General features: G+C 44.4%; 2 protein-coding genes across 4 annotated transcripts in view; one reads left to right on the plus strand and one right to left on the minus strand.

The window, feature by feature from the left end:
• The window catches only part of GNB1 (G protein subunit beta 1), a 94,291-nt gene that overhangs the window by 69,106 nt on the left and 2,711 nt on the right, over nucleotides 1–22,474 (minus strand). The gene's annotated exons all lie outside the window — the stretch shown is intronic.
• LOC121106381 (translation initiation factor IF-2-like) overlaps nucleotides 20,062–22,474 on the plus strand; it is a 5,452-nt gene continuing 3,039 nt past the window's right edge. Inside the window, exon 1 of the mRNA XM_040645526.1 lies at nucleotides 20,062–20,081. Coding sequence (XP_040501460.1) covers nucleotides 20,062–20,081 — 20 coding nt within the window. The remainder of the gene's footprint in view (nucleotides 20,082–22,474) is intronic.

Consider the following 22,474-nt stretch of genomic DNA (forward strand, 5'->3'; position numbering starts at 1 on the left):
TGCTTCTCCCTCTGCCTCTTCCTCTCCATCTCTCATTAAAAAAATAAATAAAAAAATTTTTTTAAATCCACAACTTAGCTAAAAATAACAAGAGAAGAAATACAAAATCTCAATAGTCAATTTCTATTTTAAAAATTAAACAGAATTTAAAACATTCCCACAAAGGAAACCCTAGGCCCATAGGGCTTTACTGGTGAATTCTTCCAAACAATTAAGTTTGAAATAATATCAATCTTATGTAAAATGTTCTCAAGAATTAAAAATGCTCATTTAGGGGCGCCTGGGTGGCACAGCAGTTAAGCGTCTGCCTTCGGCTCAGGGCGTTATGGGATCGAGCCCCACATCAGGCTCCTCTGCTGGGAGCCTGCTTCTTCCTCTCCCACTCCCCCTGCTTGTGTTCCCTCTCTCGCTGGCTGTCTCTCTCTCTGTCAAATAGATAAATAAAATCTTAAAAAAAAATAAAATAAAATAAAAATGCTCATTTAATAAGGCCAATACACCTCCATGTTAAATTCTGAAAGTGACATTAAAAAGTAGGAGAGCTATAGGCCAATCTCTCTCACAAATATAGTCCGCTTGAGATTCTCTCTCCCTCTGCCCCTCCCCTACTCTCCCTCTCTTTAAAAAATAAATTAAAATTAAAAATTAAAATTTTTGAAAAACCAAAAAGAAACAAAAAACACCAGACTACAGTTGTTATACGTCAATTTTAACAGTACCCATGGCATTAATTCTTTTACAAAACGAAATGCAGAAAAAAAAGCAAACCATGAGCATAAGATGCTATGAAAGAACAGACTACAGCACCAATAAAAAACTTTAACCTCAAAGGCAAATTTAGTCAATTATACCTCAATAAAAAAATAAAGGCAGGGCTCCTGGGTGGCTCAGTCGTTAAGCGTCTGCCTTAGGCTCAGGGCGTGATCCCAGGGACCTGGGATAGAGCCCCACATCGGGCTCCCCGCTCAGCAGGAAGCCTGCTTCTTCCTCTCCCTACTCCGCTCCCCCTGCTTGTGTTCCCTCTCTCTGGCTGTCTCTCTCTCTGTCAAATAAATAAATAAAATCTTAAAAAAAAATAAAAAATAAAAAAATAAAAGGCAAACAAACTCAAACTATGAGATTTCTGTAATACACCTATTTCTCTTTGAGACAGCTCCTAATGTTCAAACATAAATCATTTCCTTTTATATTTCCTCCAAAATGATATATCTTTTCTGTAATTATCATGATCTTGGTAAATTTTCCACAAAAAATACAGAGAAACCAGCATCTTACTACATGTTCCTTGCCCCCGTCAACCCGCAGGGGTGAACAGGAGCCTGTATTTCTTCCAGACTGTATCTGATACACATGTACATAATTTTTCATAAATGAATCAAACGACATCATATTCTGAAAATTCTTCTCACCGCCCCATTTACTGCACTGTGGTCATCTCCTCATGATCCTAACAAAGGTTCACCTTAAATTTTTTTTAAGGCTGCACAGTATTCTGTGAATAACCAATCCCTACTGATAGGCAGTTAGATTCAATCATGTGTTCATTCCACAGATATTTATTGAGTTTTTTTTTTTTAAGATTTTGTTTATTTGACAAAGAGAGACACAGAGAGAGAGGGAACACAAGCAGGGGGAGTGGGAGAGGGAGAAGCAGGCTCCCCGCCGAGCAGAGAGCCTGATGTGGGGCTGGACCCCAGGACCCTGGGATCATGACCTGAGCCGAAGGCAGACGCTTCACGACTGAGCCACCCAGGAGTCCCTATTTGAGAGTTCTGTTACAGCGAAGGCACTGTCAGAGTATGTTTCGTGGAGAGCTCTGCCCTCACAGAGTTTATATTCTAGTCACCACTGACACCTGTTTGCTTTTACCTCAAAAATTCAAGGTAAGGGTTTCTAATAGAGAGTGTTTTTAATATTGTTTTTATAATTAAAATTAAGTAAAATAAGTATTCTGTTTTCCCCCCTTGGGATAAATTCCTAAAACTAAAATTGCTAGAATAATTTACTTTGGAAATGCGTCTTTTAATACTAAGGATATCAATCCTTTATCATATGTATTTTTAATATTTCCTCCAATCTGCTTGCCTTTGAACTACAGTTCAAAGGTCCTCTATCAGGTGTCTTTTGGTATAGATATGTTCTGAGTATTTCAGCAGATAATCTTTTTATGGCTTATAGCCTTAGTATCAGGTGAAGAAACCCTTGCCCAACACACCCAATCGCAAAGGTTGTAAAATATACCAATATTTTTATAGTACTTTCATTTTTAAAAGTTTTACATTTAAGTCTTTAATCCAGGGGTGCCTGGGTGGCTCAGTCGGTTAAATGTTTGCCTTTGGCTCAGGTCACAATCCCAGGGTCCTGGGATAGAGGCCCTCCCCCTACCCTCCCTGCTCAGCAGGGAGTCTGCGTCTCCCTTTCCCTCTGCCCCTCCCCCCATTCACATGAGCTCTCTGTCAAATAAATAAATCTTTAAAAATAAATAAATAAATCTTTAATCCATCCAGAATCTGTATGTGCTATGGGATGTAGAGTTTTCAACTTTTTTCCCCAGCAGACTACCACTCGATCCAACATCTTTTACATCATAATCCACCCATCCCCAACTGATTTCAGATGCCACACTGATGAACTAAACTCCCATAAGGTTACAGGTCATTATCTAGACTTTGTTCCACCCACCTATGTTTTATAATACTTTTAAAATTTACATCAAGTACAACACTTTCCCACTCATCTTTTATAGAACGGACTCAAGTATTTATTCCCCCTAGGGGCACCTCAGTGGCTCACCTGCTTGTCCCTCTCGCTCTGCTCCTCCCCCCACTCATGTTCTCTCTCTCAAATAAATAAATAAAATCTTTAAAAATATTTTCTCCCCAATTAAGTGCCATCTTTAAAATATGCCAGTGTATGTATGCAGGAAAACTGCATTCACATCTCTTCAAGTTCTCTCTTCTCTCTTCAAGAACACATCTAAGTTTTCTTCATATAGTCTTTTGACGGACTTAAATATGCTTTTCTCTTTAAAAAGGGAAAAGATTCAGGGCACCTGGGTGGCACAGCGGTTAAGCGTCTGCCTTCGGCTGAGGGCGTGATCCCGGCGTTACGGGATCGAACCCCACATCGGGCTCCTCCGCTATGAGCCTGCCTCTTCCTCTCCCACTCCCCCTGCTTGTGTTCCCTCTCTCGCTGGCTGTCTCTCTGTCGAATAAATAAATAAATAAAATCTTTAAAAAAAAAATAAAAATAAAAAGGGAAAAGATCCAGTCCTAAGAACCATAAAAAAATGGCAATGTCTACTTGCCTAAGAATATAAAAAGTTATTTTTAAAGTTAATTTTTATAAAAGAATAAGTTATTTACAAAAACCCAAACTTATAAACACTCATGGCTCTTGTCATGAACCTCTGCTTTGTTTTTTCTATTCATTATTTAAGACACATGACTCAAGTTACTGACTTTTGTAGTAACACTAAAAACAGAACTTCACTATAAAGCAACTATAAAGTTTATTTCAGCTAAACATTCAGGATGAACAGCTTAATTACAGGCATCTGTTGTGGCCAGGGCCCAACAGGCTTCTTTATCCTCCTGGGTATCTCTAAGGTTGGATAAGGTCAATGGAAGGGGCCAGAGCAGCAGCACAGGTGTGCCCGGAGCTGGAGCCTTCTTATTGTCCCTGCTTCCTCCCCTGGTGAATCTCCGCCATCTCACTCAAAGGAGTAAAAAGCAGGGACGGCGAGGGTGTGGCAATGAGAGGAACCTGTTTGTCTAATCACAGTTATTCATCACGTCGGTTCTTCCTTTCTTCCTCTTCTTCTAGATGACCCAAATACCCTCAAACTTTCTTCCCCAAGAATGTCCCCGATTTTATAATAGGTCAATATGTATAAAACTTCAGAGCTACTTATATTCAGTTTATCAGAGAGTATCTAAATTGACCTGCACCCACTTGTCATGCTGCTTTGTTAGGACTCTTAAATTAAAAAACAAAGACAGGGCCGCCTGAGTGGCTCAGTCGTTAAGCGTCTGCCTTCGGCTCAGGGCGTGATCCTGGAGTTCTGGGATCGAGCCCCACGTCAGGCTCCTCTGCTGGGAGCCTGCTTCTTTCTCTCCTACTCCTCCTGCTTGTGTTCCCTCTCTCACTGGCTGTCTCTCTCTCTCTCTGTCAAATGAATAAATAAAATCTTTAAAAAAAACAAAGACAATCTATTGTTTGAAACCCAATCCCACCCCCTCCCAATCAAAGCCATCTTTTTTTTTTTTCAGGTAGGCTCCATGCCCCACATGGGGCTTGAACTCATGACCCAGAGACCAAGAGTTGCATGCTCTACCAACTGAGCCAGCCAGGCAGCCCTCAAAGCCATCTTTCCAAGTCTCACTTTGTCTCTTCCACACCTTGAAACCCTGAGCTTAGCAGGCACTGTATGCAGACTTATGCGCAGGAGAGCTGCTAAAATGACAATAAGGTATTGTTTGCTAAAAGGTAATTGGTTCAACCCATTGCTCAGATATAAAACAAATTAAATTTTATACTAAATCAAACTGCTGTTTAACCTCACAAGAACTAATGTTAATAAGTCTATCACATGTCCCCGGTCATAGCTAACTTGCTCAACTGGACAGAATAGCATACGGATTAGGACACATCTGAAAGCTGTGAGACCAGCAGATATGAAAGGCCAATCCAAAGAGCTGGCACCAAGGATAAGACAGGCCTGGGGGGGCGCCTGAGTAGCACAGCGGTTAGGCGTCTGCCTTCGGCTCAGGGCGTGATCCCGGCGTTATGGGATCGAGCCCCGCATCGGGCTCCTCTGCTGTGAGCCTGCTTCTTCCTCTCCCACTCCCCCTGCTTGTGTTCCCTCTCTCGCTGGCTGTCTCTATCTCTGTCGAATAAATAAATAAAATCTTTAAAAAAAAAAAAAAAAAAAAAAGACAGGCCTGGGGCAGTAAAGGCAGATGAGAATCCCCTGGCTTCAAGGGGTTTTGCCAGCTATTACTGCCTCTCTCCGTTGCACTGATCTCCCTACCAGTTATTTCTGTCTGTGCTTGCTTCTCAGTATGCGGTCCAGGAACCAGCAACACCAGAGGCACCCCGGAGCCTGTTAGAAGACCAACTCGGCCCCACCCCACCAACTGAATCAGGATCTGCATCTTACAAGATCCTGAGGGATTAGTATGCACCTAAATAAACACACTGCTTAGAGTCTCCCTCTTTAAAAATATAACGCTCTACAGCACCCACGTGACCTTCCAACACCTCAGCTCTCTCCCTGCCCCTTCCATACAAAGCTTCTTGTCACCCCATAACACAGCTGGCCTCCCCTTCCTCACCTCCCATGTTCCAACTCACTCCAATGTGGCTTTACTTGCCACCATGCCACCTCAAGGGCCCACCACCTAGTACCTTAAGTTCTTAAGTCAAAGAGACCCTTCTCCACCCCTTTCCACCAGACTCTTCAACAGCACTCTAAGCAGTCGTCCTTAACTGAAGAGCTACCCCTGCCCATGCCTCCTCTTTCAGACCTCTGATGGCTGGCATTCCTGCCCCCTCTCACCACTCCCACGCACAGGTGATAGCATCCCTGCACAAGAATTTGAATCCTAACTCTGACTTCCAGACGGGACTCCAGGCCAACAACACACTGATGAGCCAACACTTACACTTGCTTGTCTTACCGTCAGTTGGAACTTCAAATGTCCAAGCATAGCTCTTGATCCTCACTAACAGAAACAAACATGCCCCACCCATTAGGCCTCATCTCAGTGCCCCACATCACCATCCCCTAGGTCTGCAAAGCAAACAACAGCCATCTTAGACCCCTTCCTCTCCCTGGTCCCCTATGCCTGGTCCATCAGCACCAGCACTCTGGTTGGCTCAACTGCCAGAGCAGACCGGAATCAACCCATTTCTTTCCATCTCCTCACCCCTCCATCCTTAGCCAAGTCACATCAGTTCTCATCACCAGCCGCCTTTAAATGATCTTTGCCTCTACGTTCCCCCCCAACAACGCATTCTTCATTCAGCAATCCGAACAATTCTTTAAAATTCGTATCTTGTCACTTCTTGCTTAAACTCTTTCAATGGCTTCCCTCTGCACCGAGAAAAAATACAAAGTTTTCCATAGTGTGTGGTAGCCACAATATGCACTGTCCACACCAGGGCACTTCTGAAAATCAAAGGCATTGACCAGACAGAACCCCAGCTCACCAGGTGTAAACTGACACTCTCCTGCACAAACTGGGTCAGGTGACTGAGGATGTCTTCCCTCTAAGCTTTGGCCATGTAGTTCTCCCCATCTCAAAGCCTTTGCAATCATTGCTCTCCACCCTCACGTACCTGGCTCCCTCTCACCCTGTGCAGGTGTCATCCACTCACAAAAGCCTTCCCCAATTGCCTTAAGCCAAGCCCCTCTCCTCCATACAGTACCCTACAGCACTCACCCTAACATTAGATTTGTTGTCTCGCCCATGAGAATAAAATTAAAAGCTATTTCCTCGTATTATTAACAAGCACAATGTATTGCTCAAACTAAGTATTTAGCAAGAATTTGGCAAATAAATTGAAATAAATTGGAGAGCCTGGTGGTTCAGTCGGTTAAGCATCTGCCTTCAGCTCAGGTCATGATCCCAGGGTCGTAGGATGACTCCCTCACTGGGTTCCCTGCTCAGCGGGGAGCCTGCTTCTCCCTCTGCCTACTCCCCCTGCTTCTGCTCTCTCTCTCTGACAAATAAATAAATAAAATCTTAAAAAAAAAAAAAACCCTGAAATAAATTGTCTTTATAAGGAATTCATTTTTGGAATTCATTCTACAGCAATCTTAATATTAACTGGACATCCTAAAGCAGGCGATTCTAAATGCCATGCCACAGAAAGGTCTGTGATGGGTTTTAAAAAATGGCCACAGATTCTTTGCAGCTCCTTCCATCAAGATCCAGAGTCTATTTGCCTACACTTACAGTCTGGGCTGGACTTTGTAACTTGGCTTTGACCAACACAGAATACAACTATGGCGATGCTGTGTGACTTCTAAGCGTGGCTTCAAGAAGCCTAGCAATTTCTGTTCCTGCCCTCTTAGAACTCAGCCACCACAAGATGGCTTAGCTGGCCTGCTGGAGAGGTCATGTGGAGAACAGAGGCGCCCTGGCTAAAAGTCCATGCAGGTGAGGCCATCCAGGAAACGCGACCCAAGCCCACCTGCCAAATGTCTCCAGTGCATAAGTGAGCAGAGCCAACACCATGCCGAGCACAGGTGGACTCGCCCAGCTGAGCTCTCCCCCAACACAAAGGTGATGCATCATTACTCCTTTATGCCATCATGTTTGAGGGCAGTCTGCTGTTTTGCAGCAACAGATACTGAGGTAAGGCCGTGACGAACTTTTCTTAACTGCACAATGCATATCAGTTTAAGTCAGAGTTCCGGACACTGGCACTGCTGACATGTCGGGCTGGCCAACCCTCTGTCGTGGAGCAGCGACCCTACAGCACACCCCAAGCTGTGACAACTACAAATGCCTCCAGACAAAAACCAAGAGCAGAGGGGCACCTGGGTCGCTCAGTAGGTTAAGCGTCCAACTCTTGATTTTGGCTCAGGTCATGATCTTGGGGTTGTGAGATCGAGCCCTGTGTTGGGCTCCATACTGAGCGTGGAGCCTGCTTAAGATTCTCTCTCTCTCTCTCCACCTCTCCCACACAGACCCCTCCCTCCAGAGAAAGCAAGAGCAAAATATTGTCTGCACCTCTAGGAGAACTGACATTTCCACAAGGGAAGGAAGGGTTCATTGCTTTTGGGGGCATTCTTTGCGCTGTCTCTTTCCATTAACTTCTGATCTGAGTTGATACATGTTCTTTTCCTCCTCGTTGGTCTCCGAGGGACACTTAGTGAAACAGACACTGGTGGTAGCCTCTACCTTAATCCTGTGAAAATTAGCCACAAGGATGTCACTCTTCTGTTACCACAAAAGAAACAAGACAGATGCAAAAAACATAAAGTACTTTGAGAGTGTTTTCAGCACAGTGCCTTGCCCCCAACAGATGAATTCCAAAGACTCCAGAAGACAGAAATGGCTAAAACTAGACAAAACCAAGACCGAAGATCCAAAATCTAAGATTTAAATCCAGCAAGTTTATGAACCGTGTGTGTGTGTGTGTGTGTGTGTGTGTGTATGGTAAAATATTTGAAAGAAAATTTAACTAGGGCACCTGGGTGGCTCAGTTGGTTAAGCATCTGACTCTTGATTTTGTCTCAGGTCACGGCCTCAGAGTTGTGAGATCAAGCCCTGCATCCGGCTCCATTCTCAGTGCAGAGTTGGCTTGAGACTCTCTCTTCTCCCTCCCACTACCTGCCCCCCCCCATCCTGCTTGAGTGCACAGGTGCACTCTCTCCAGATAAATAAATAAAATCTTAAAAAAAAAAAAAGTAAATTTGACTAGCAAAATTTCAATTCTATATACAATATAAACTATTCTTTTTTTTTTTTTAAGATTTTATTTATTTATTTGACAGAGATAGAGAAAGCCAGCGATAGAGGGAACACAAGCAGGGGGAGTGGGAGAGGAAGAAGCAGGCTCATAGCAGAGGAGCCTGATGTGGGGCTCGATCCCATAACGCTGGGATCACGCCCTGAGCCGAAGGCAGACGCTTAACCGCTGTGCCGCCCAGGCGCCACAATATAAACTATTCTTTTAAACATACATTTATCACAGGGGCGCCTGGGTGGCTCAGTCAGTTAAGCATCTGACTCTTGGTTTTGCCTCAGGTCATGATCTCTGGGTACTGGGATGGAGCCCCAAGTCAGGCTCCATGCTCATCACAGAGTCTGCTTGAGATTCTTCCCCTCTCTCCCTCCCCTTCTGCCTCTTCCCCCTGCCGTGTGCACATGTGCTCTCTTCCTCTAAAAAAAATAATAAATCTTTAAACATAAATTTAACACATTTGACAAACATCTCAAGATTTACACAATATAGGTTCCTAACCACAGATATGTAAGGGATGCTAAATAGAAGTTCTGAATGGACTAAAATTTCCCAAATTCTCATCCACCTTATATGGAGACTTTTCCTCATACCTCCCAAATTTCTACTAATGGCAACCCAGGTGCTCAATCTAGGACTGTGCTATTCAGCACAGCAGTGAGTAGCCACATGTGGTTTTTTAAACTTAAGCGTATTAAAACTAAATAAAACTAAAAGTCCCTTAGTCACTTGAGCCGTATTTTAAGTGCTCAATAGCCACATGTGGCTAGGAGCTACCATACAGAACAATGCAGATGATAAAGTATTTCCATCACTGAAAAAGAATTCTATCATACAAGGCTGATCTGAAATACAGAAATTAAAAGCAACATAAAAAAGTTATTTACTGGGGCACACCCAGGTGGCTCAGTCAGTTAAGTGTCTGCCTTCAGCTCAGGTCATCATCCCAGGGTCCTGGGATCGAGCCCCACATCGGGCTCCCTGCTCCGTGGGAAGCCTGCTTCTCTCTTCTCTCCTACTCCCCCTGCTTGTCTTCCCTCTCTAGCTGTCTTGTCAAATAAATAAATAAAATCTTTAAAATAAAAAACAAACAAACAAAAACCCTTTTTACTGGAGATGGAGAAATGTACAACTTCTAGGAGTGGGGCAGGCGGTCTTTATTCTATCCAGACTGCTCACTGCTGCATACCAACACGTATACGGTCATTTAAAAAAATAACACAGGATGACGCCTGGGTGGCTCAGTTGGTTAAGCGTCTGCCTTCAGCTCAGGTCATGATCCTGGGGTCCTGGGATTAAGCCCCGCACTGGGCTCCTTGCTCTCAGCAGGGAGTCTGCTTCTCCCTCTCCCTCTGCTTGTTTCTCCCTCTGCTTGTTGCTCCCCCTGCTTGTGCTCTGTCAAATAAATAAATAAAATCTTTTAAAAAAATAACATTTTTTAAAAACATATTTATTATATAAAAACCTACATGTTGTTAAGTTCTTCGAATCAAGTATAGTTATCAAGCCTACAAGGCTGCTCTGCTGTTAAAAAAAGAATGATTTACCTACTGACTCACAACATTAATCTCAACAATTTTAGAAGCTTTTAATTTTATTATGTTTTTAAGTTAGCTTTATCTAAATCTGGGAGCAAACGTTTGAACCGGAAGAGCTACAATTTTTTTTTTTTAAGATTTTATTTATTTGACACAGAGACAGCCAACTAGAGACAGCCAGCGAGAGAGGGAACACAAGTAGGGGGAGTGGGAGAGGAAGAAGCAGGCTCCCAGCGGAGGAGCCCGATGTGGGACTCGATCCCAGAACGCTGGGATCACGCCCTGAGCCGAAGGCAGACGCTTAACAACTGAGCCACCCAGGCGCCCCTGGAAGGGCTACTATTTTAAAGCTCTTCTTTCAGAGCTGACGGGAACTTCCTCAAAATGCAGCCTGCTCCTCAGGAGCCCAGCATCTTCCTGAATATGTCAAGTTTTAAATTACGGGAAATGCGTATTGGTCAGTTCCCCTATTTTAAGAAAAGGTATAGGGAGCATGATGGTTACTTATTGATTCAAAAGGCATGTTTTAAATACCTTCCCCAAAAGTGTAAGGCACCAAGACTCCCCTGCTCTGATTCCATCAACGCCCAAGAAACCTCTCTGGCCTCCCTTCTCCTGTCTCTGGGTCTACAGAAGCCACCCCAAACCCAAATTCCATTGGTGTCAAGAACTCTCTTATCCATTCTCAGGAAAACTGCCTGGAAGTTGAGGTACTCATCATATGGCTTCACAGGCCACTGTCGCCTAACCCGCGTAGCAGATTCACTTGGGGCACTTCTCTAAAACCCCCCAATCCTGGGCTTACAAAAGGGCTGATGGACACTTCCAGGGAGTCTTGACTCACAGGTTCGAGAACTAACCCTGCCCACATACACAGCTCAACTGGTGTGCCCTCTGCTTCCAACCTGGGCTGGTTAGGGAGAAAAAAGAGGCAGGGCTTCACCACTGTCACTACCACATGAAGTGAATGCCATGAAATGGTAACTGTGGCCAAACAACGTGACCAACAACAGGGGTGACCAGGAAAAGCCTATTTGAGGAGGAGACATTCAAACTGAAACCTAAAGGATTAAGGACTCAGTACTGAAAACAGCAAAAGGAATGGGGACGCAAGGTGGACAAGCTGATGGATGGGTCTGGAGGTCAGAAAGGCTGGAAATTTGGGAGTTACAAATTTGGGAGTCATCACCATCAGTAAACAGGATTTAAAAGAGACAACAGATGGGAACAGCCATGATCACCTGAGAGTCCAAGAATGTAGAGAATCCTGGACTCAAGACTGAGAAATGCCAGACAACTGAGGGCATGTAGGGCAGACAAAAGAGGAAACCTGGAAAGAAACCAAGCAGGACAAACAAAAGGTAAGCAAAAGAGCCAGGAACCAAGACAGAAGAGTGTTTCAAAGTGGCAGTAATGGTCAAGCGAGTTCAATGTCAAGAGACAGAAGATGCTGAAAACAGAGAGAAAAAAAAAATTTCAGAGAGCTTTCTTACCTCAAGCAGAAGCAGAGAGGTGCTTACAGACAAGGAAAATAGAAAGGAGATAGACAGAGACTCTCAATGGTTTTTTTCACCCCTGACCCCACCCCGACCTGAAAAGCCCAGCTCTGTTCCTGAGCTTTGGTTCTGTGAGACATCAAGAAACCTTATAAAACATTTACCTTTCTATTCAAGTTCTCTCTTACTGGTTTCTTTAACTTGCAACTAAGTCTTCTATTTACAAGCTTGGCCATGAAGGAAAGGGAAGGACATAGGAGACAGGGAGTTAGGAACCCAAGGAGAACAGGGTTAAGGATGAAGCTCCAGGTAACTACACTGGGTTTTTTTTAACAGTATCCCCTGAGGGGTGCCTGAGTGGTTCAGTCCGTTAAGCACCTGCCTTCGGCTTGGGTCATGATCCCAGAGTCCTGAGATTGAGCCCCACACTGGCTCCCCGCTCAGCGAGGAGCCTGCTTCTCCCTCTCCTTCTGCCACCTGCCCTGCTTGTGGTCTCTGTCAAATAAATAAATAAATAAATAAATAAATACATCTTTAAAAACACAACAAAACAGTACCCCCTGAAAATTACTATCCACCTGTAGGTGTGACTTTATTTGGAGAAAGTCTTTGCAAATATCATTAGTGTGGACCCTAACCCAACGACTGGCATATCTTGTAAGAGCAGAGACGTGCACTGAGAGGCCAAGTGAAAACAGAGACAAAAACTAGACTGCTGGCAACCACCAGAAGCTAGAAAGAAGCAGAGGTAGCTGCCCAGCCAACATCCTGGTTTCAGACTTCCAACCTCCAAAACTGAGAGAGTAAATTTGTTGTTCCAGCCCTTCAGTCTGTGATAATTTCTTATGGCACCCACAGGAAAGCAACAGAGTACCACCTCAAAACTAAGCAGAAGAACCCCTGAAACTTTAACTAAGAAGGCAACCACAATGATAGTAATACAGAGCATAAGTCGGCTTGGAGAAGCACCTGAGGGAAGGAGGAGGGCAAAGGGGCCAAACACCCTAAGTGGCAGTGGTAACAGAAGTAAACACTCCAGCTCTTCCACCACGCTAAGCAGGAGGGTAAGCATTTTATTTGCACCATCTCATTTAATCCTCACAACTACCCTGAGATGAGAAAACTGGATGGGTAGTAAGGAGGGCACATATTGCATGGTGCACTGGGTGTTATACACAACTAATGAATCATCGAGCCTTACATCGAAAACCGGGGATGTACTGTACAGTGACTAACATAATATAATAAAAAATCATTATAAAAAAAATAAATAAATAAAAATTAAAAAAAAAAAAAAGAAAAGAAATAACTCACTTAGGGGCTCCTGGGTGGCTCAGTCAGGGAAGCGTCTGCCTTTGGCTCAGGTCATGATTCCAGGGTCCTGGGATGAAGCCCCACATCGGGCTCCCTCTCCCTCTGCCTGCTGCTCCCCCTACTTGTGCGTGTGTCTCTCTCTCAAATAAATAAATCTTTAAAAAAAATAAAGATTTTGAGAGTGAGAGTGAGTGAGCACAAGCGATGGGGAGGTCCGGGGGGGGGGGTAGTGGCGGGCAGAGGGAGAGGGAGAAGCAGGCTCCTTGCTGAGCAGGGCACCAGATGCAGGGCTTGATCCCAAGACCCTGGGATCATGACCTGAGCTGAAGGGAGATGCTTAACTGAGACACCCAGGCGCCCCAAAAAGGACATCTTTATAAAAACGACATTGGTGGCTGAGGGGGAACGGGAACAAAGAGATCCTCAGAGAATGAGAAGAGGATAGAGAACTATAGCAGTGGAAACAGACCGTCTGTCCAAGGAGTGGCTGAAAAAAATACAAAGATTAACTAGGAGGTTAAGTTATACAAGACTCAGTCATCTTAGGGGTGCCTGGCTGGGTCAGTTGGAAGAGCATGCAACTCTTGGTCTCGGGGTCGTGGGTTTAAGCCCCAAGTTGGGCATAGAGATTACTTAAAACTTAAAAAAAAAAAAAAAAAAAAAAAAGACCTTGTCATGTTCGAAGGTAGAACAGAGCCCCTGAAAAAACTGAAGATAAAACGGTTGGTAAATATGTTTTCAAGTGGAAGAGTCTTCCTTTTAATAATATATGAAGGAGCAGATGCAGACACATAAGTTTTCCAAGATGAAAGAGTAAGGGAGAAGAGCTCATGCTAGAGGGTCCACAGTGTAATAATTAAGAGCACAGGCTCTGGAGGCAAATGACTCAAGTTCAAACATGGGTCCTGCTGCTTGATCCCCGTAGGTTTGGCCATCTGTGCAATGGGGCTATTCCTAGTACCAGCCTCAGAGCTGATGTGAGAATCACATGGTAATGACAAAGTTCTCAGCATGGTGCCCGGCATAGTAGGCACCCGACAAACATGAGCTAATAGCATCGGGATCACCAACAGGGCAAAATGAAAGTCCATCTACTGCCAACGTAATGCCAGGTGGAGGTGCCAGGCCAAGGTCTGAAGAATATATTTCAACAGGGAAATCCTGAAGTACTTCTCCCAACATGGTTTATATATATAAACATCTACGCCAAGTGGAGATTATCAGTCCAAGCGCAGTCCTGCCCTGGGGCTTCTCTTTGCCCAGATCCTGTTCATCCTCTCACCATCTCCTGCTCGCTGCTCAATTGCTTTAACCTCTGGCTTTAAGATGAAATTCTAGTGGGGCGCCTGGGTGGTTCAGCTGGTGAAGCATCTGCCTTTGGCTCAGGTCATGATCCCAGGGTCCGTGGTGTGTGTCAGGCTCCCTGCTCAGTGGGGAGTCTGCCTCTCCCTCTTCCTTTGCCCCTCCCCCGACCTGTGTTCTAACAAATAAATCAAATCTTTCTTTAAAAAATGAAATTCTTGCAACCACTATGGCGCTGCTCTGCCTTGTTGTTCAGCAGTCTTTTCCCCCACCTGACAGATGTCCCTCTCACCAAGGGAGAGTCGGTGTCTCTCCTCACTGCCTCAACAGCAGATGCTCCCTAGCACTGCTCCGCTGCTCCCGCTTCTCCTCTACAGGTTCCTTCCTCTCCACACCTGACAATGCTCTAGCTACTCTACCTGAAATCAGACAGAACAGAGCCCTCCCTCCTCACTGCCTCTCCACCCCTTTCCTTCAGAGCCTCCCACACCACACTGCCAATCCTTGGCCCTGGGGAATCCTGGCAGTAAATCCTCTGGTCTACTTCTCTCAGCCAAATTTGCTACCCTGACCACCCCCACCCCACCCGTGCCCAAGACTGTCCCAGGCACTAACACTATATTCTGATACTCTCCCAACTTCTGATCACTCTTTTAGGAGCTTCTCTTCCTCTACCCACCCTTAAAGCACACACCCCCCTTAGGGCTCTGTCCCAAGGCCTCTTCTCCAGCTACACCAATGGGTTTTCAACCTTTAGAGAAATCTCTGGGTTCTTCTCCCCAGGAAAAGGCAGTCCTACACCCACATGCTCAAACAGCGGGGGGAGGGGGGTGGATGACACATCAGGACAGAGTGCCTGTCTTCAGATAAGGACCTCTCTGGTCCCTGTGGGCACCCTGGGCCAATACCCTAGATGCGGCCCAGCTGGTTTAACCACTGCACTGCTCTCCAGATCACTGCTGTTCAGATGGCTTGTTCTTAGGCTCCCTCCATACTTTTTTTTTTTTTTTAAGATTTTATTTATTTGACAGAGAGAGAGAAACAGCCAGCGAGAGAGGGAACACAAGCAGGGGGAGTGGGAGAGGAAGAAGCAGGCTTCCTGCTGAGCAGGGAGCCCGATGCGATGCGGGGCTCGATCACAGAACGCTGGGATCAGGACCTGAGCCAAAGGCAGACGCTTAACGACTGAGCACCCAGGCGCCCCCCCACACACACACTCTTAATTACCTAGGATCAGAGGGCTTTGTTTCTGTGGGTTATATCTATGGATATTTACTATGTTTGAAATTAAAACAGAGAAGGTCTTAAAATGTTTAATAAGCCGGGGCGCCTGGGTGGCACAGCGGTTAAGCGCCTGCCTTCGGCTCAGGGCGTGATCCCGGCGTTATGGGATCGAGCCCCACATCAGGCTCTTCCGCTCCCCCTGCTTGTGTTCCCTCTCTCGCTGGCTGTCTCTATCTCTGTCAAATAAATAAATAAAATCTTTGGGAAAAAAAAATGTTTAATAAGCCTATTACATATTACCATAAAGGACATTTTTTACAAAAAAATAGCTAAAAGGGTGCCTGGGTGGTGCAGTTGGTTAAACGTCTGCCTTCAGCTCAGGTCATGATCCCGGGGTCCTGGGATTGAGTCCTCCATCAGGCTCCCTGCTCTGCAGGGAGTCTGCTTCTCCCTCTGCCCCTCCTCCCACTCATTCTCTCAGTCTCTTTCTCTTTCACTCTCTCAAATAAATAATCTTTCAAAAAAATAGCTAAAAAAAAATGGGGCGCCTGGGTGGCTCAGCCGGTTAAGCATCTGACTTCAGCTCAGGTCATGATCTCAGGGTCCTGGGATTGAGCCCCACTGTCGGGCTCCGCGTTCAGCGCAGGGTCTGCTTGCCCCTCTGCCCCTCCCCGTTTGTGCTCTCTTTCTCTCTCAAATAAATAAAATCTTTTTTTTTTTTTAAGATTTTATTTATTTATTTGACAGAGATAGAGAAACAGCCAGCGAGAGAGGGAACACAAGCAGGGGGAGGGGGAGAGGAAGAAGCAGGCTCCCAGCGGAGGAGCCTGATGTGGGGCTCGATCCCAGAGCACCGGGATCACGTCCTGAGCCGAAGGCAGACGCTCAACGCCTGCGCCCCCAGGCGCCCCCTGAATGGATCTCTTACCATCTGTGCATTAGCAGCATCACACACAGGACATTGGGAAACTATCAGTTCACTGAATTAAGCAAATCTTTCAAATGTTGACACATTTCATTACATAATATAAAAAGAAACATTTCCTAAACATCATCACCTATAAGAAAAGTCTTTAAATACTGGGAAGCTGTCAAGTTCATGATAGCAGAATCAAGTTTTCCAAAATTCTAATTTCCATTTGAAAGCTCAAATTTTATCACTGTCAACAATACTGTCAGTTACATTCCTTGAAATATCTGGTTCACTTCCTTCATTTTCAAGAAGGTATCTGTCGTATAAATAACCCATCTAAAGGGCCATCCTCTTCTGTCAGCTGCTCTTTCAACGCTGTGGCACAGCCACTTGTCCAGGAGACCGCTACTGTACTTTGAGATGCAGTAGTGCGTTACGCCTGCTTCCCATTTCATCTCACAGCCAGGGAAAAAATGGGTACTCAGGGTTAAAGTTTAATAAAATTAATTTTTATGCTTCATCAAAGACATTAAACTGGATTTTTTTAAACACAAGTTCATGGTGGTGAAGAGTACTATGACTACAATATATACCTGGTTTGATATCAACAGCCTTGATCTGTATTAAAGAACCAGCAGTTGACCCACCACTGCTTTTGTACCATCAACGCAAACAACACCACAGTGAACGTCAAATAGCATCTTAATGGCTGTGTAAGTAGCTCTGACCCGATGAACCACACAAAAGGGTCTCAGGGACCCCCAGGAGTCCACTGATCATACTTTAAGACCCCCTGCTCCTAGTAATCATTATTCCCAAAACTTCAATTACCATCTAAATAGTGTTAACTCTGAAAGGCCTGCCTCCAATCCAGACCACTCCTCCAGACCTCCACATTTACATATACAAAATCCAAATATTTTGGGGCATCCTGTTTCAGAGGTTGGTAATACTGCAGTGAACCAAAATTCTTGTTTTCATGGAGCTTAGAACTAGCAGGGAGATCAGCACAAGGACTAGGAAAGCAGAGCAAGGTAAAATGGTAGAGATTAATGAGATGAGAGAATGACCTCTGAGGAGGGGATATTTGAACAAAGACGTGAATGAAGGCAGTGAACTGTACAAACCAACCTCTAGGAGAAGAGCTTTACAGGGAGAGGAGCCGAAAGCCTAAGGACTGACCCACCCTTGATGAAGGTTTCCTAATGTCCTCCAACCCAACATGCATAAACTGAACTCATGATCCACCCCACCCCAGCCCCACTAAACCACTGCTCCTTATTTCAGTAAATGCCAGATATCCACCCAGATGCCCAGGACAGACATCTGTGGTCTTCTTCTCTTCTTGCCTTCCGTGCAGCCATCCTGTCTTTCAGTCACCAGCTTTACCACCCTAGTGCAGACCCCTTCCTCTCACACCAGCACCCCATATGGCCATCTTTGGCAAGTCTTCCTACCTCATCTGAACATGCCCCAAGCTCAAGTACCACACCATGGCCCAGATTAGGCCAATCTCTGTTTTTAAAACACTTTATAGGTTCCCCAGAGCCCTCAAGGTAAAAGCACAACTCTTTCCTAAGGCTCTAACCTCTCAGTGTCCATTTCTCACCGCCCTCCAGCCCTTTGGAACTTCCATCCCTGATGAGCCATGCTCTCTTTCATTCAATAATTACAGAGCACCTACCACTACCACACAGGAGACACTGTTCTGGGTGCTGGAGACATAGTGGGTGAAGGAGGCCAATTGGTGGCTGCATGAAAAACACACCATCTCCTCAGCTTCAAACCCACTTTCCTTTCCCCCACCCACCAACTGCATGCCAGACAGGCTCCACCTAGAGGGTCCTTCAGGTGTCAACTTTTAAAACACACTTTATTCCTCAGGCACCTGGGTCGACTAAGCATCTGACTCAGTCATTATCTCTAGCTGTCCCTGTAACCCCCTGCCCTTGAATTTCTCCTTGGCACCTGCTTGTCAGGCTATTAAACTATAAACTCAGTGAGGCCCTGGGACACACCCATTCTTTGGCAGTTTATAGCCTCAGCACCTACCGGAGAAGGTGCTGAATAAGCACTTGTTAAACAAATTTCCAGTTATAGTATTTATAAAAATAAATGAAAAATATTTCATTGTTATTATCACTAACTGGCAAATCAAGAGACACCAAAAGAAGTTTTGTAAAATAAAAAAAATTAAAAAAAAATCAGCATCACAGGGGGTGTGGTGAAATCTTTTGAAAAATAAACAATAATTTTTGCTAGTTTTCAAAATTAATTATAGTATCAAAATTCTCCTATAAAGGGGCGCCTGGGTGGCGCAGTTGTTAAGCGTCTGCCTTCGGCTCAGGGCGTGATCCCGGCGTTCTGGGATCGAGCCCCATGTCAGGCTCCTCCGCTATGAGCCTGCTTCTTCCTCTCCCACTCCCCCTGCTTGTGTTCCCTCTCTTGCTGGCTGTCTCTATCTCTGTCAAATAAATAAATAAAATCTTTAAAAAAAAAATTCTCCTATAAAGGTAAAGAACGCCCTTCAAGAAAACAACATGGGAAGACTCCAGAGAAAGTGAGGTAGTAAAGAAAGGACGGATTTGCAAAGACATCTGATACAGATATTCCGCCCTCCGAATTAATAACATTCCTGTGGAACCATTAGGAAGAAAGAAAAAACAAATCTCGTAGTAAACTGTCTTCTTATAACATTTAACATCACCACAGTTAAAGGGATTTTTACAAAGCAAGGCCACTAGCAGCAGAAATGGCTAAAGGGTGTCCTGTAGGCAAGGCACTGCTCTAAGAGCTTCTCATGTCTCTCTGCTCACTCCACCCTCAAACCCACCCTAGGAAGGAGGTTCTAGAACACCTGCTTTACAGATAAGGGAACAGACAGAAGTCAAAATGCACACCCAAACCAGCAAATTGAGTTCCAGAACTGTGCCCTAACTCCACAGTGGCAGACCTCTCAGAAAGGAGGGAATTTCTCTCCCTCTCAAGAAGTTAGGAATTATTTTTTGAAGTTCCTATGACAATTTTTTGAAAACCTACTGTACAGGCTTTAACACTTAACACTCTCTTGTGTAATTAGAAAGTGTCCGGAATTTTTAAAAGCTTTATCAACTACAACACTTGGACAGTCAGTCAAGAGAATCTATAATATTCATCAAAAATATATTTTATAATTACCACAGGATTAAGTCAGGAGACAGATACACATAAATATACAATTATCCACAAGTAACCAGTATGTTCAACCAATTCCCTGGTAATTCCAGTCCCAACAGGCTAAAGAATAAACATACAAGTCTTTTTCCCTATTGGTAAAATGCATTATAAGAGCTTGGAGCGGCTAACTCCTAAATCATAACCTTTTATCAGTGGCAATATAGGTTCAACTGAATCATCTCTTAAAAACTACCCTAGGTAATCTTGACTTGATCTTTAACTTTTTTATTTTTTATCTTTTTAAGTAATCTCTACCCCCAGTGTGGGGCTCAAACTCTCCACCCGCAGATCAGGAGTCGCAGGCTTACTGACCCATCCAGCAGGATGCCCCTGGTCTTTTATTTATTTTTTTTTTTTTTAAAGATTTTATTTATTTATTTGGCAGAGAGAGAGACAGCCAGCGAGAGAGGGAACACAAGCAGGGGGAGTGGGAGAGGAAGAAGCAGGCTCATAGCGGAGGAGCCTGATGTGGGGCTCGATCCCATCAGGCCAGGATCACGCCCTGAGCCGAAGGCAGACGCTCAACCGCTGTGCCACCCAGGCGCCCCGCCCCTGGTCTTTTAAATCTGTGTTTGTAGAAATGGCGTCCCCAGAACTTGAGTAAGTGAAATAAGTGGATATTTACTTAAGTCTTTAAGAAAAAGAAGGCAACACTGCTCTATAAAAGAAGCTTTTCTATCACTGGAAGCCAGCAGGAATTTCTTTCCAGGGATCACTGTGGCACCTAACGCAAGGCACTGCCACAACAGAAGTGAAAGGGTTAAAAAGCTTTTGGCATTCCTCTGACCAGTTTGAATGCTATAGATTGCCTATATTTCCTAAATAAGAGTTCTGGAACAAAACACACAGCTTTAAACACCAGTGCTGTTCCATTTTTTTACCAGAATAGTCAACATGATGTTGCATTACCCAACGTATGCACACACACCCACATATGTTTAGACCAGCCTTCCTTCCACCTTTACACATTACGTTTGTGAAATGCGTCTCTGACCTCAGTGTCAATTTAAGCCTCTCTTTATCTCTTCATTCTCTCTTCACTAAACGGAACACTTAACTGTCCCATCTTACTTCATAATTTCTCTAACCATGCAGCAATGAAAGCAAACCCGAAATCGGAATTTTTCCCAGGGTTTTAACCCCAGGGTCAAAAGATTCTAAGATTTTTGCTCATTGCCTTACTAGACTTGCACTAACAGACTTTTCAAAATAATATAGCATGCCATATGGTCAAGCCCAGATAATAACATTGAGAATATCTGTTACCAATCCACTAATGCTTTTAAAAGCCAAAGTCTGTAGACAGTAAGAATTTAATCCAATTTGGAGACCAACATGAGCCAGAGAAACCAACATGGGCAGAGAAAAAACAATCCAGAAAAGAAACTATGATAAATGCCAATACTACATTTATTGTCTAAAATAAGATCATTGTTAGTCCTTAAAGAATGTATTAGCCCAAAAGCCAACTGATGGCAGGTAGGTAAATCTAAAGATATCCTGAAGACCTTTCTCAAAGCGATTTGTAGAAATACAACTTTTTCAAACAAACCAATGGACGACATAGAAATTTTTAGCAAAGTAAAAAGTAACAGAACAGAGCTTTGAAAAATAAGTTAACTCCTCATAAAATCAGTCCCTTTCTCAAGCTGTCACTGTATAAGTCTACCAAGGTGACTCAAGCTTAGCAATCAAAGTCACTAGGCATGAAAAAAATCTGAAAAGAACTTTTAAGTTTTACTCTAAAAAAAGACCGTACAGGGGCGCCTGGATGGCTCAGTCAGTTAAGTGTCTGACTTTGGCTCAGGTCCTGGGTCCTGGCCCAGAGTCAGACTCCCCACTCAGCAGGGAGTCTGCTTGTCCCTCTCCCTCTGTCCCTACTGGTGCTGTCTCGCTCTCACATAAATAAATAAAATCTTTAAAAAAAAAAGTACATTATTCTGCAGTCTTTTAACAGTCTTTTCTGAGATGAAAATTCAATCTAAGGAAACTTACAACTCCCCCCAAAACAGAAATAACTCAAAACATTAAACAAAGAGGAATCTTTATTAAGGTATCATTCATGTCCTTCAATGGACATTAATTACATGGCTGAGTACTTATGTGATATCCATAGAGCCCCATGGTTAACTCAATATCATACTAGAGGAATAGTTTTTCTCCAATAGGTGTTCATTTAAGAAAGTATTAATTCTTGGGGCGCCTGGGTGGCACAGCGGTTAAGCGTCTGCCTTCGGCTCAGGGCGTGATCCCGGTGTTATGGGATCGAGCCCCACATCAGGCTCCTCCACTGTGAGCCTGCTTCTTCCTCTCCCACTCCCCCTGCTTGTGTTCCCTCTCTCGCTGGCTGTCTCTATCTCTGTCAAATAAATAAATAAAATCTTTAAAAAAAAAAAAAAAGTATCAATTCTGGGGCGCCTGGGTGGCTCAGTTGTTAAGTGTCTGCCTTCGGCTCAGGTCAAGATCCCAGTGTTCTGTGATGGAGCCCTGCATGGCATCAGGCTCCCTGCTCAGCGGGAAGCCTGCTTCTCCCTCTTCCACTCCCCCTGCTTGTGTTCCCTCTCTTGCTGCCTCTCTCTCTGTCAAATAAAATCAAGAAAAGAAAAGAAAAGAAAAGAAAAGAAAAGAAAAGAAAAGAAAAGAAAATAAAATCTTTAAAAAAAAAAAAAGTATCAATTCTGGGGCGCCTGGGTGGCTCAGTTGTTAGTCTGCCTTCGGCTCGGTCAAGATCATGTTCTGTGATGGAGCCCTGCAGGCATCAGGCTCCCTGCTCAGCGGAAGCCTGCTTCTCCCTCTTCCACTCCCCCTGCTTGTGTTCCCTCTCTTGCTGCCTCTCTCTCTGTCAAATAAAATCAAGAAAAGAAAAGAAAAGAAAAGAAAAGAAAAGAAAAGAAAAGAAAAGAAAAGGAAGGGAAGGGAAGGGAAGGGAAGGGAAGGGAAGGGAGGAAGGGAGGAAGGGAGGAAGGGAGGAAGGGAGGAAGGGAGGAAGGGAG

This window comes from Ursus maritimus, unplaced genomic scaffold, assembly GCF_017311325.1.
Source record: "Ursus maritimus isolate PB19 unplaced genomic scaffold, ASM1731132v1 scaffold_32, whole genome shotgun sequence".
NCBI classification, from domain to species: domain Eukaryota; kingdom Metazoa; phylum Chordata; class Mammalia; order Carnivora; family Ursidae; genus Ursus; species Ursus maritimus.